The sequence below is a fragment of the Stegastes partitus genome, unplaced genomic scaffold, assembly GCF_000690725.1.
Source record: "Stegastes partitus isolate 25-593 unplaced genomic scaffold, Stegastes_partitus-1.0.2 Scaffold1477, whole genome shotgun sequence".
Taxonomy (NCBI): Eukaryota; Metazoa; Chordata; class Actinopteri; family Pomacentridae; genus Stegastes; species Stegastes partitus.
Window position 1 is genome coordinate 77,283 of NW_007579208.1, and position 14,492 is coordinate 91,774.

Sequence of the window (14,492 nt, forward strand, 5' to 3'; positions counted from 1 at the left end):
GCAGTCCTGTAATTTCCATCATTTTTTGATCTCAACTATTTAAGATCTCACGCTGGGATAGATTCTGGTAACATTTAATTGAACAGTGGACACAGAGAACCTGTGTGTCCGACCGCTAACTTGTACCCGCCGTCACGTCAACAACAACCAAACAACAGTCCGGGCAGGTGGTTTTGAGTCAGACTCTGCAGACTCTGTGATTCACTGTGTTTCAGACTGGCTGCTTTTAGACAAGACACCAAATTAACTAAATTGGAGTGTCGCAACCACTCCCTCCTTCTCTCTCTCCCTCTTTCCTTACCTCCCTCTCTCACCCGTGCACAAACACACAAACAGCTACCACAGTCAGACTACAGTAATCTCCTTATCCCTTTTTGGCCTTATTCTGCTCTTTTCTCTCTGTGTCTCAGCTCATGTCATCATGATTATGATCATTATTATCATTATGACATGTCTGTCTGTCAGCAATGGGCTATACTTTCCATTTGACAATTGATGTTTTTTAACTCTATTTTTCAGCAACACCCTGCTTTACTTTTTACACTGTTAAATGCTTGGATGCCACCCAATGCAACAGTCTGGGCTCTGTGTCTTGCTCAAAGGCACCTAAACAGGAGTTAGAGGAAGGGAATCACACTGCACGTCATTTAAAGATCAGTTCACAATATATTTTCTCTCTTTGCTCTAGTGGTGACGCTCACAGCAAAAGATAGGACATAAGATCAAATCTCTCTTTGTCAGCCAGCATTCATGCTGTCGACAGCGTAGCTGGATTCTGTTGCAAAGAGTTCCGGTGAATATTGCTCACAGTGACGTCTGCAGATAATCAAGACTTTGCTTTTGGAAGGTCAAGGGTCTGTTGATGATTGAAATCACCTTTTTCCATCATTTAAACCAAGCAGTAGCTGCTACGGCTCAAGGCTGAAACCAGAGTGGAAGTACCTTAAAGTTTAATGCCACTGATGGCCACAGCAGGCAGGCTCCAACAACCCTGGTTGCACACGTCAGCTTGACAATTTGAGGTCTCAAACACTAAATTCAGGACTTGCAACAAGGGTGCCAGTGATCATTCTGGAATTATTTGCTGCTGTTAGTAAGATTTGGAGGTTCAAGGGAGGCTTTGGTGGTCTCCTGAACTTATACCATCTGTGAGTTATGGAATTTTTGTCTGAAAGTCAAACTGCATGTTTTTTGCAGACTCAAGTGGGTAAACTGAATTATGACACTTTCACAACCATGCTGGTGGTACAACCTATAAACAAGCCCAGAGTGTTGAGCTGTAAAGCTTAAAGGCCCTGCTGAGCAGAAAGTCCCTGGACAGTTGACAACACCAACATCTCATTCCTCAGCTGGTTGATGAATTCTGCGACGCATGTTTGTAATGTTTCTGTCAGTGACGTGCTATTTCTCATTCACTTTTAACTGTTTAGAGAATAAAATTATAGGGCAATATCTTGAAATAAGTCTGGCTCACTCTGACAGTTCCCTACAATCTCACACCACAGACCACTCAAATAAAAGATTGCCTTCCAATGTAGTAAAACACTCCACCATGACATATAAGGGTTCAGTTGGGGTTCACTCATTGTTTTATCAATGAATTGACACCAACACCGATTTATTTTTATCCTTGTCTGCACCTTCACAAACAGATATTGTTTATTGAAGCACAGAAGGAAAAAACTAACGTATTTCCTAACGTTCTATTGCTATTATACTGTGTTCACAAAGTGTAAAGTTCTGCAGAGGAAACAATCTACAAGGACACATGGATCGTTTTAGTATTCTCATCTTTTAACACTTACAGAGTCAGTACAGTCTGTCCAAGCTACATGCCAGACAGATTCAGAAACCTTCTCTTTGTGTCCGACCATCTCTGTAACTTATCAAAACCAACAATTTGACACCAAAACAGTAATTCACAATCTTTGCTGGCTTAAGATTCTGCAGCTTCATGTCAGAACAATGACCATAACCTCAGGTTTTATTCAAAATGTCCACCGTCAGCTTCTGGGTTTGTGTTGTTTTCAAAGCACTCGCTGACACTGTAGCAACTCACAAAAGTCTGTCAAGCACAGCAGCTGATAAAGGCACATGGAGGAGAGTCAAAGACAAAGAGAGACAGAGTGACGGAAAGAGAATGAGCAGGCGGGCAGATCCTTAGGGAGGTCAGGGTACAAGGTGGAGGGATAAGTGGAATGATAGATGGTTAGTGAGATTGATGTAATAAGCCTTTGTTTCCATGCGAAGTTAAAGTACTTAACATCTCGAAAATCTTACTATGTGCTCACGTCCACGTTCCCACGTCCTCGGATTCTTTATAATTTAAAGGTCTTAGTACCAATTGAAATTTGTCATTTCCTCCGCTGTTTGCCAGTAATTTGGGTTTTTTTTAAAAAAAAAAAAGCAATGCTTGTACTGATCAACTGCAGGAAAGTAAAGAGGCGCTTCACAGCATAATTTGTAATCAAGTTGAAGAGGTCAATCATTTCCTAAAATATACTCATTTCTTCCGATGAGCAGGTGCTTTGCAGGACAATTACAGGCTACCGTATACATCATTAGTCACTTTCCAGACAGTAATATATAGTCACCTGTACCTCTGAGCTGGAGACAAGTCACGGAAAAAAATCTTAAAATAGACTGAAATAGAGGGGGAAATGAAAGAAGATGTCAGTCAGGTGGATTTAATCGTTAGTAGGAAGATGAGAATGGAGCACCCTGTGAATCACACCGTCGCAGTAGGCAGCAACATGTGACTATTCCTCTGTATATAACCCAGCACCATATAAAGGGATGGTGTCAGGCTGTCAGTTAGTCAGTCAATGAGCAACACCAACAGTATGCCGGGGCTGCCACTAGAGCACAGCCTATACCGATAAAATGGACAGACTATGAAAACATGCAGCACAATTTCAGTGTCAAAGAAGGCTAAATTTGTGTTCAAATTACAAACTAACACTACAGAGTAACTGTGTACAATATATACAAATCTACACATATTGTGCAATACAAGAAATCAAGTTGCGTAACAGCTTTTAACTAGTTTGTGTTGTTTTTTCCAGGGTGAATGTACTACATACTAAAAACCTGCTTAGATCTAGTGTGATATTGTGTATCTCATCATCCACATGTATAAGGAAGTAAACTATATAAGTCAGTGAAAGTATAAAATGCATCGTACAGCTGCATGATTATAGCCAAAATGATAAACACAATTATTTTCCATCAATTCTGAGGTTATGATTCATATTTAAATAGACAGAGCTCTGCCTTGACATCCATGTTGTGCTACATTTATGCTAGTCTACAAATCCTGGCATCAAAAAAAAAAAAAAGACTTAAAAGACTTCTTCACCTGAATTCAGAGCATCTCCTAGAGGCAAAATCTAAATAAAATTGTGCTCTCTGCTTATGGACACATTATGGACATGCACGCTATGGTCGATGCTTGCTAGTCGGCTCTTCACTGAAAAGCCTCTAGTCTTCACTCAGTTATCGTAAGGCAGCAGCTCAGACGGGTCAAAACTTCCTATGAAAAGACTGACAGAGTTTTCTAATGGCAGATTTACCCAAGTTGAAACAGGTGATTTTATCAACATGGGCTGTTTTCAGTGAGTGGAGCATTTTAAATGTCTATATCGCGTTTATTCATGTTAATTTAATAGTTGAAGCAAAAATTGTGATCATCATAGATATCCCAATGTAAAATGTATACACTGTGTAACTTTTTTTGTATATTAAGGAAATGAAATAGACCACTATCTAATTTCTTCAATCCCTTTCATGAAATTTTTTAAATACGTTTTCTCACCTTCTAGATAGAGAGTACGAGGTCAGATAAGATACGCTGCTGTAAGGAAGAGTTACATTGGCTGACAGGAAAGTCACTTCAGCATGTATTTGGTCGTACACCAAACAATTAAACAAATTAAAAATCTGACACTGATGGCAATAAAGGAAAAATTAAGGTCCCACACCTCACAATTCATCCTTAGGGGGACATGAATATCTGAATCAAAAATACTGCTGTTGAGATATCTCACTGAGAGCTACAAACGTCAGTCTCATCGTGGCAGGAAAAGTGAGGAGAGTCGGTACAATTCGTCCTCTGGAAACACTAATGTCTGGACGGACCTTCAGGCAGTCCTTCCAATAGCTGCTTACATTATATTCTGGGCAGGTAGAAACACATGGCCATGCTTAGAGCAGCGCTGCTAGCATGGCTAAAACTGGACGACGCAAACTGACAACGATTTATTCTGCTTTCCTAAAACAGGCTCTAACGTGACCTCCGGTTAAATGTTTAGAGCGTTTGCAGGATTCTACTTCAGCAAGATGTAAGCTGAGAGAAAACAGCTCATTTTGTTAACAAAACATAGGTTTAAACGATCGACGATTGTAATTTACTGTGAAGTCGCGTCTGTCATGCATGTAATTTAATGACTGCAACGTGTGTGCAGATTTCTAGAAAACGTCATCAGAACACTAAGAACAGAGTTTAATTAATATGTTAAATGCTGTTTACATAAACATAATGTCACCTGTTAAGGTAAATGACAACTAACTAAACACCGACCTGACACAGTGGCTGTCCTGTTAGCCAGCTCAGTGTCTACAATGTCTAAGTATGTGATTGTCGCGACGCAGAAAGTACACTGATGTCTCATTTACACAAATTTGACAGATCAGAAAATCTAAGCAATACTGTGTGTGTCTCTGAGCACTACAGTCCACAACTCAGAATACATAAATGCCATCACACATCCCTCAGTCCTCAATCAATAAACAGTTACAGGGCAAATGTGTGATTTATGGTGAACAAAGAGGCTTTTTGGCTCCTAACTGGCTCATCTCCTTTGTAAGATGAAGACTAAGAAATACAATATATCTCAAAACGCTGCCATTAGGAACACTTAACCTCAAAGAACGATAGTGTTTTTTTATTTTTTATTTTTTTTAAACTTGGCAATATATGACATTATTTCGCTAAAAGCCAAAAGTCAGGCTGAGCCATTATTTTCTTTAGTTGCTTTTAGCACATCATTGATCTCCTGCTTCACCTGTATTGTTGCTACAGCACTTGTCCTGATGCGTTCCAATAAACATGAGATTTATTGTGATGTTTGTTGAACTATCATCAGTTTCTCTGGTCAGAGCTCATTTCTAGTACAGTCGTCCTCAAATGTATTCATAACCTTCCATTAAAGAAAAGGAAAAATTCACAATAGTCACTCAAATAATTAGAAACTGAAAAAAGTAAAAATAAATAAAAATGTGTTAAATTATAATTTAGTGAAATAAGACATTGCTTTGAATTGTGGTTGAAAATAAAAAAAAAAACTGTCCCGGACAAATTAGAGCACTTTGCTGATGAGCAGTGGACCAAAATATCTGTCAACAGGTGCAGAAGTCTGACTGAGAGTTACAGAAAACACTTGATAGCACTGATTGGCTCAAAGGGTTGTTCAACTAAATATTAGTTTACAGGTCCCATCATGCTTGATTGCTTGTGTGTGTTTTTTTAAAACATTTCTGTTGAACCACAATTCAAAAGCAATGTCATGATTTTCATACAATTTTTATTTATTGTTACTTTTGTCAATTTCAACTTATTTCAGTGACAGCTGTGTTTTTCCTTCTTTAATGGGCGGGTATGAATACATTTGAGGACGAGTGTATAGGAATGGGAAGAATTGGTAAGGCAAAAGACAACATGGACACAACTTGTAACCCTGCACATATAATGGCAACATATAGACCACTTTGCAAACCATTTTGTGATCCTACAAACAGTACCATACTAACATTTTGGTATGCAAAAATAGCAAAAAACTGGAACCTTGGCCTGACATGCTTACCACATATCAAAGTGTAATGATGTTAGCAGCCTAAAAAGTTGGTGAAATGTCAACTAATGACTGCATTTTAGTAGGAAATCTGGATACATCTGTACATATACTCACTTAGAGGAAATTTCTAGGACCACAATGCCACCTTTGTTGCAACCTTTTGCACTTTTGTCCATTTTTAAGGGCCAACAAATAAAAAATTGGCACCAGCTGGAGCCAGTTGATTATCTTCATCTACTGGAATCAATTTTTTCGGGGTCCTCATCAAACTTCATTGTAGTGGAAGTTATATTTCTAGAGATATTGAAGATTTTAGTTTTTTTGTTTGAAAAAAACAAAAAACTCTCAGGTGTAAAAGCATGAGAAACTCTTAAATTTCAGCCAAAGTATTTCACAGAACTTAGTTTTATGTCACAGAATGACAAACGACTAAACTCTAAACACAACCAGGGAGAGTGCAGCAAAACTTTTCAACAATTTCTGATCACTACTGTAATCGATGTGAAGCTATTTAACAGAGCAGAAGTATGTTGTTGTCCTCGTATTGTGTAAAACCTGAGATACACGGCTGCACGCATGGCACAAGGAAACCTGACATTCTGCCCACAGTCTGATTCTCTGGACAAGTTTGCGCGGACTAAAGCCTAAAATAGGTTTGAACCCAAGGTTTAAAAACATTCTGTGATTCACAGAACAGACAGTACCTGCCATCCCCTGAACTGGAAAACTGCAGTCTGACTGCTGAGTGGGTCAGCGAGCCTGATGACCCACTCATGAAAACTAATGACACAGTCCAATACAGGCATCAGATCGATGGGCAGCTGGCAGATGAACAAGTGGAGCCAAATACAGAGCAAGTGACCTGTAAGTAGTTACATGAGCTTCTGTGACACGATTGGGTCTGATGTTTACCTTCTGTGGCCTCATATTTCTGACTGCCCCTTTAAGTGGTGACAGTTTGTTCTGTCAAAATAAGAAGAAAGAAATGATACCAGGAAAAGGCGTACCGTGCCAGTCACACTGTTTGGTATTACTTTAAGTGTGTGTGGTGCAGTGACACAAAGAGGCCTGTCATTACACGATGAAAAAACAAGCCTGTGATAACTGGTTTTAAGACATTTTAAGACTCTTTGAGGCCTTAAATTTTGGTCATTTTGTGGCTCTTGTCCGTGTATTTTTGCAAAGACACATATTTAAGCAATAATGCAGGATGAGGTAGCTCCATATAAAAAAATAGGAGGTAAAGAACGGCACGTGCCAGTCTTGATGCTGAATAAGAGTGGCATTTTCTCTGCCAGGCCCATTGTTTTAAATTGCAAACCGTTCATGTATTACAAAGCATCAGTGCCGTTGCTATGGCATCCTGTAGTTTATTAAATATTAGGTGCAGGCTTTGAATAATAATGACTTTTGAACCTAACTGAATGCACTCCAGACTTCCCAAGGGAGACGCTGTCAGATAAATATTGTTCAAATTAATACAGAGAAGGGCAAACGTCCTGCTGCTTCATACAATACAAAGCAAAACTACATTTTATAAATACTGCATTTAATGCATAGGATCCCTGCAACGTCCCTTGTTCATTGTACAAACCACTTTACACTCCTTGTGTTAGGAGTTCAGACGCCATCAGGCGCCAAACAATGGACCAGACCAGTGTGTGTGTGTGTGTGTGTGTGTGTGTGTGTGTGTGTGTGTGTGTAATACCTTCGATGGATGGGGCCTGGTCCTGAGCAGCATACAGCATCTCTTTGAAAGCCTGCAGACACAACGAGAATATGAAATATTAAAAACAATTACGCTAAATATTTAATCTTCTGAAAGGTCTGCACAGAATTAAAAAGGTGAAGTGTTATTTTATTTTACCACTAATGTTCAGCATATTATATAATCAGGTAACTGTTGATCAATCAGTTCTGTAACGATGATTCTGAATCTCATCTGTCTCAATCTGTTGGAGAGTGTTTTGATTGCTGTACAATTTGTCAGAGTTAAAAAGATGAGCGCTGTTGTACCTTCTACCAGTGTAAGGCGTATTATCCAAGAATACTGCAAACTTGTTTAGATCTGTTTTGTTATAACCATGAACTTTCATAGGTAAATCACATTGGTGTTTGTAGTCATAGCAACTCTAGCGAGAGGCAAAACCTTCCTAATAGACAAATCAAATTGCTGTTGTGGATGTAACGCAGCTACCAAAGATGAATTTCACACAATGTTCAGTCACAATATCTGTGATTAGACAGTTACTGGAAAATGTAGTAATGTTTCCCTGTTATTATACACACACACTAATGCAGTGTTGAACTTGAATCCCACACTTCTGAAGCCCTAAAAGTGTGTGATGAGTTAATCAAGTCTGCCTGTTGTCAGTAGTTGGGATAACGATACTGAATTATACCTAGAGATGCACATATATGGAAGTCCAATAACAAGAACCAGGAATGTGCTGCTTGTTGTAGCCAACACCGGTACAATAGCTAATAAAATGTATTTCACAAATGCAGAAATGTGAAGAAAATTGCCAATATTTAGAGTACTGTAATGTATTGCAAACTCTGGATAGAAAGTTTTATCCACGTCATTTACTGTCATCAGATACTCTACACTCACATCACGTTCATCACTATCAGAAGGCATCGTACTGTACATGTGAAGCTTCTTGTCAGATGACGGCTGTGACAAACAACTTTGCTGTGAGCCTCGCTACAAAATGGAGGAAGAGAAGATTGAAATGTGTTTTTATGCTCTGGCATGTGGATGGAGAATTCGTCAAAAACAACAACAAAAAATTCAAATCCAGAAGTGAGTTGTTCTCACATTCAAACTGTATTTTCTGATTTACACATTTTTTTTTGACAATAATGTGTCATCACAGTGATGCATTTGCGTCATTATGCCCTCTCCTTGCTGTCCCTCTGTCTCATAAAACAGCCGCCCGGTTATTGCAGCCCGTCAGTCTCCTTCATGCAGTGCGTTAGTAAATCTGCAGTGTATGCTGCAGCTTGTCCCTGCTGTGGAGAGGGTGAGTAGACGGCAGTCATTCAGTCCCAGTACGCTCCAGTGGGACAGCGGGACAGTCGTCCTCTTTCACCTCTCAAGGGCTAGATAGCAGAGCGTTCAGTCAGTCAGTGTTTCAGAATGCCAGCAGGGCACAAGACCACAATGGGCTCACTGTGTGCCAGCCTGCCTGCCAGCCAGTCAAAGAGCGGCAGAGCAGGACCGACTGGCTTCTGCGGTAAACATCAGAGCAAGTCAAGGTCATTCTATAGCCCACACAGGCAGCCTACAGCCACTGTTTCACCACTACAGCGATGTAAACAACAACAACACAGGCCACAAGCAACAAACACGGGGTAGAGTAGCTGCAAAGATGAGCAAAAAAATCAATAAGAGGGCAGTAAAATGGCTCCCATCAGTCACTATATCTGCCTTTCTACATTTAAATCCAGAGGCACAGCTGAGCCATTGGTGGAATGTGTGTACATTTTAGAAATACAAAAGAAAAAGGAGCATCTTGGTGTCAAGCTTTTCTTGCAACAACAGGACAGCAGAGAAATTGTGAAATGACCATATACTGAACTGAACGGCAGTATAGTAACAACAACTTCCCCACCAACAAAAACAGCTTCTTTTCACACACATCTGAACATACACGCTAGCAGAGCAGGAACTAAATCCCAAATGAAGCCTGTTTTTTCTTGCTAATACCACGTTTCCACAAGGGACGCATGTTCTCTGCACATTTCCCAACATGCAGTGTGGGAACAGACAGACAGGGAATGACAAGAACAAGCCGTTACTACCAAAATGATCAACACTGTATTGCTTCCTGTACTTTTTGTGAATAACATCACAGAGTCACAGACACAAATTGAAGCAGTAGCCTTTAAAATTAAGACTGAACAACTAAGACTGTTCAAAATCAGAGTTTGATAATGTGAATATGATTGATGATGTCTGACATACAAAGCTGTATGAAGGTAATAAACATTCCAGAAGAGCAAACTCAATCAACTGTGGCTGACTACCATTAACTTCATTTGGTGGCCAAGCTGCAAAAATGACCTCTACATGGCTGTTGTCTAATAAATAAGCTCTGTGGATGCATTTGATATTTGGGAATGAAACCCTGTGTTTGAAAGGGGAGTCGAGAATAGCTTCGATTTGACGTTGGCAGATAAAAATGTAGAACACTTCTGTTTTATCGGTATAAAACTAAAAACCATGGTAAGATGATAAAATATGTATAATACAAGCACTGAGCTAAAAGTCTTCACTAATTCTGACAAATGGGGGCTTTTACAAGTCTTATCACAGAGCTATGATAGAAAAATGATTTTAACGGGAAAATGGTTTCAAGTAGTCAAAATGACCTGGAATAACCTTTTGGTTTTGACGGTCATCAGTTATCAGTCAGTGCGTGTCGATCTGAACCGACTGAACTCAGCTCCGTCAATCTCAACCATGCAGTTCAGATTACAGCCGTGACTAATGTATCATAAAACAACAGGGCTGGGAGATATAGGTAAAAAAAAAAACCTATTATCATATAAAATCTCGCTTCAGTCAACATGGACAATTATTGATCATTTTAATAACCAATTTAGGGGAAAAAAACACTACAATTTAAAATATCTATTTTGAGTTTACCCACCATACTGTGAATTTAACCAAGTGATTTATTAACATTTATAGGTACGCAATAAATAAATTCACACACATAAAAAATAGATAAGCGTAAAAATGAAACCAAGCAAGTAAAATCAGTTTAGAGGTCAGCTGACCTCACATCAGAATTAAATGAATTTACTGCATCCCAATGCAACTGAACTTTGTGTTTGTGTTTTGTGTTTTCATGGAGGTTTGCTTATGATACATATAAGTAAAACTACTGAACATTTCAGCTAACAGCTTTCTTTTTGCTATTGATGAGGTGTCTATCACCAGTACATACTGCTACTATTTTAACAGGCAGACTAATACTAAAACCAAACCTTTATAAAAGTAGCTAAAAGTTTCCTTTTCTCTGCCTTTCTGCATCTATCGCCCCATCTGGTTATCTGTCCTTGTCTTTCAATTCAATATAGTTCACCAATGCAGGCCTGGAGTTTAATTTAGAGAATCTAATTCCTGCTAAATCACATTCAGAACAATAGTCAGCCACAATTCAATGCTTTCTTGAGATAGTTTGTCCCTAACAAGTGGATTTATTTCACTCCTGGAAGGATTCTAATTGAAAGGCTTTGGAGTTTGTTCAACTTCTATATGTGGAATTTTGCATTTAAAGAATTTAATGAAACAATTTTCTGCATTTAGTGAAAGTAATTCCCATTAAATCACAACAATGCTCTGACAATTTTACATACTTTCTCGATCTAGTTTGTTCCAAACAAGTCGATGAATTTCACCTTTACAGGGAATCTTAGGGGTAGACCTTTGAGTAAGTAAACTAGGTTAAACAACTCTTACACTCCATTTCACATCAACTTGAGTGTGGCAAAACACAGGGCAAAGTGCTGACTAAAGCTCCAAGATTTAGTGGACAACTGTGACTCGGCACATTAGCTCATTTTTGTCACACTTCTACTTAAAGCAATACCGTTATGAAACATGTAATCACTGGCGGCGTGGTCAAAGAGGTGCAGGTGAAAGTGGCTCAAATCTCTTCATCATGGGTTCTTATTGCAGCGCCTCAACACAGATTTACCCTTGTGTGTCTTGAGGTTGAACCTGGGCTAAAGTCTCTGCAACCACGCTGTACCGGGCCACGCTGGGGCTAATGTGCACTGGCAAAAAGATGGATTCACGGCGGTGGCTGCAGAAACTCTCACTGACCAACTATTGTTCCCACAGGCTTCAGATATAGGTGGAAATGAAAGTAAAGATATCATTAAGGGAAGTGAAAAAAAGCTTTACCACCCGTCTCCTTCAGAGCACCACCAGACATTCACTCATCAAGCACTTTATTAGGAATGCCCACCACCGTTTTTGCCCCTTTGTTTTGCTAATTCAAAGCTGGTTAGACATGGTTCTTTCGCTGTATTCCTCTTTGTTTAGCACCAATGAATTTAACTGAGACGTTATATAAATAGTTCATGCACAAAATAATGGGGATTCCAACATGTTTTCAGCCATCTAGTGTCAATTTTGACACTTAAGAGTTTCAATACATCATATTTTTCAGCAAACTTTATTGTATGCATTGAACTGTTATCGTAGTTTTTCCATATCTTTTAGAAGATGAGGTAATTATTTAACAACTGTGATAAAATTCAAACTAATGATCAATATTGAAGGCCTGTTGTGTTGAACTTCTAAAAGAAAACAACAAGCGGCTTAACAATTATTTCCAAAGCTGTATTTTTATGCCATCAATTATCCAACTAGCCAATCATGGGGCAGCAGTTCAACACATAAACTCCTGTAGATACAAGTCAGGAGCTTTAGTTGGTGTGTGTCACAGCTGCCGGCCCTTCCTTCTTGTATTTGCGTTTCATTCATTATGTAAACGGAAGTTTGCCGTCGCCAATGGCCGACTGGGCCAGGGCAGATGGGCGGAGACGAGCCAATCTCTCTGGATCCAATTGGACGTTCCAGCTGGTGATGGCGGCCTATTTAATTTGGAGCAGCCCAGTTGTCAGGATGGCTGTACTCAGTGCACCAATCCCTCATTCTCTTGTGAGAGATTTATCATGCGTGAACTTAACGTGTTTAAGGCACTTAGTAAAGAAACTGTCTTGACATAGGGCTAGTTGTGTTGACTAATATTATTTACTCCCGTTTAGGAAGGTGTTTTTCTGTGAACTTTGATTTTTGAACACTTTGTTATACTGTTGAAATTGTTTTTACTTTGTTCTTTGGTTTTGTCAGCTGTGAGCTTTTTCCATAAGTCTTACTTGTTTGATGAGTTAACCGAGCACCTATATGCCCTGTTTTCCCTCAGTTAGTGGTTTTGTTAAACTCTGTTAATAATAAATGTTACTTTTATCTAATTTGTTGCTTCCCTTTTCCTTTCAATGAGCTGGGTTGTAACAGTGTTAATCAAACATGAGATCTCAGTGATTTTGACTGTAACATGACTGCTGTTGAATCCATGACACCAAAAGCTGTTTTGAGAGATAAAGGAGGCTTGTCATAGTGCTAGCTTGCAGCTGCTAATAAAAAGCTTGGCGAGTGAATATACTATAAGCTCTATATTATCTATAGATACCAATTCTTGGATTTACCTGCAGCCTCAATGACCTCTAAGCCCTCAAAGCTTGTTTTGTTGCTCTACGGGTAATAAAACCTGACTGGCTGCATTTGGCTGCATGCTACGTCGGGTCCTCTAATGTATAAACAACACACAGCCAGACAGAGCACGCTCTCCTTTAATATGACAATAACTTGTGGTGACAGAGTGTTTTGTTCGCCAATCTGATTGCCATGCTATCATTGGCAGCAAACACACGATTAGCTGATAACCGCAAAAGAACTTTCCCACACTTCTCCCCGAGGCCCAAAGGCCGTGCGGGTACGAATGTGTGCGGTCAGTCGGCCGGCTCAGCATGTGCTAAGGCGCAAGTTTCCAAAACAAAACACGCGCAGCTCAACAGGAAGGAGGGCAGCTTCGCTTATCCTCACAGATTACCCTACTTCTGTCCTTTTCCCCTTCACTCTCTCTCTCTCCCGCTCTCGCCCTCCCTCTCTCTGCTTTTAGCGTCTTGCTGGCCTCAGTCGAAGACGTTTCATCTCCTCTCCTATGTACACATCTACCTTGATGCACAGCTTGCCGCCATCACCACAGGCAGACTATGGCGCCACAACAGCTGACCACAGATCTGTGTGTGAGGTCTCTCTCTGCTCTCCTGCTTATTTTGTATATTTTCTCCTCAATCCCTCATTTCTTGCAATTTCTAAAAAATCTTTTCTCTTTGTGCATTCATTGACTATTTACTCTCTCCTGCTCCACATCCTTTGCCTAATCTCTTTCATGCTTTCCATCCCCTCTTCTCCTTCTCCTAACCCCCACCCACAAGGAGACAAACACTTCATATCTTGACACCAAACTGTCAGGAGGATTATATGAGTCATAACTGGATTATGCTCGCATTTGTGTCCTGTAGAAACCTCAGATCTCTGGGTTGTTCCTCAATTTTTTTTTCTCCTGTTACTGGTGGCTTCCCTCCCCTTTTGCTCGAGCACAAAGTGCTTTGTGAAGGCGGTACAAAAGGGGAGATGTGAAGGAAGCTGCATTTTTAAATGTCAAGCCTGCAAGGGCATTGTAGCAGAAAGCGAAAGAGCAGTTCCCCCTCAACAAAATATCCTGACAAGTGAGGGGTTTTTGCAGATATGCTTGTTGCAGGACTGTGATGTCACTCGTTGTGACGCACAAATGACGCAAACTAAAAGCTAAACCAGCAGCTTCACTTAGCGTTAACATCTTGCCGAGGAGCTCTTTGAACTCGGTGGGGATTCGACTGTTTACATGCAGGTGAAAAATATGACCCAAAATAAAGACTGCTTTGAATCAATAGTCCAAAAGCATGAACTGAGCCTAGTTTTAGGTGTTATTGACCGTTAGCCTGTGTATTAGACGAGAACAACTCCAGGAGTTTGTATCTTTAAACCGCTCCTTTTAACCTGGCTTTTGATTA

At 39.8% G+C, this 14,492-nt stretch overlaps 1 protein-coding gene across 1 annotated transcript in view; it reads right to left on the bottom strand.

The window, feature by feature from the left end:
- LOC103370747 (xenotropic and polytropic retrovirus receptor 1 homolog) overlaps positions 1-14,492 on the bottom strand; it is a 52,469-nt gene that overhangs the window by 23,524 nt on the left and 14,453 nt on the right. The window contains exon 2 of the mRNA XM_008299890.1: positions 7,561-7,612. Within this exon, the coding sequence (XP_008298112.1) occupies positions 7,561-7,612 (52 nt within the window). The remainder of the gene's footprint in view (positions 1-7,560; positions 7,613-14,492) is intronic.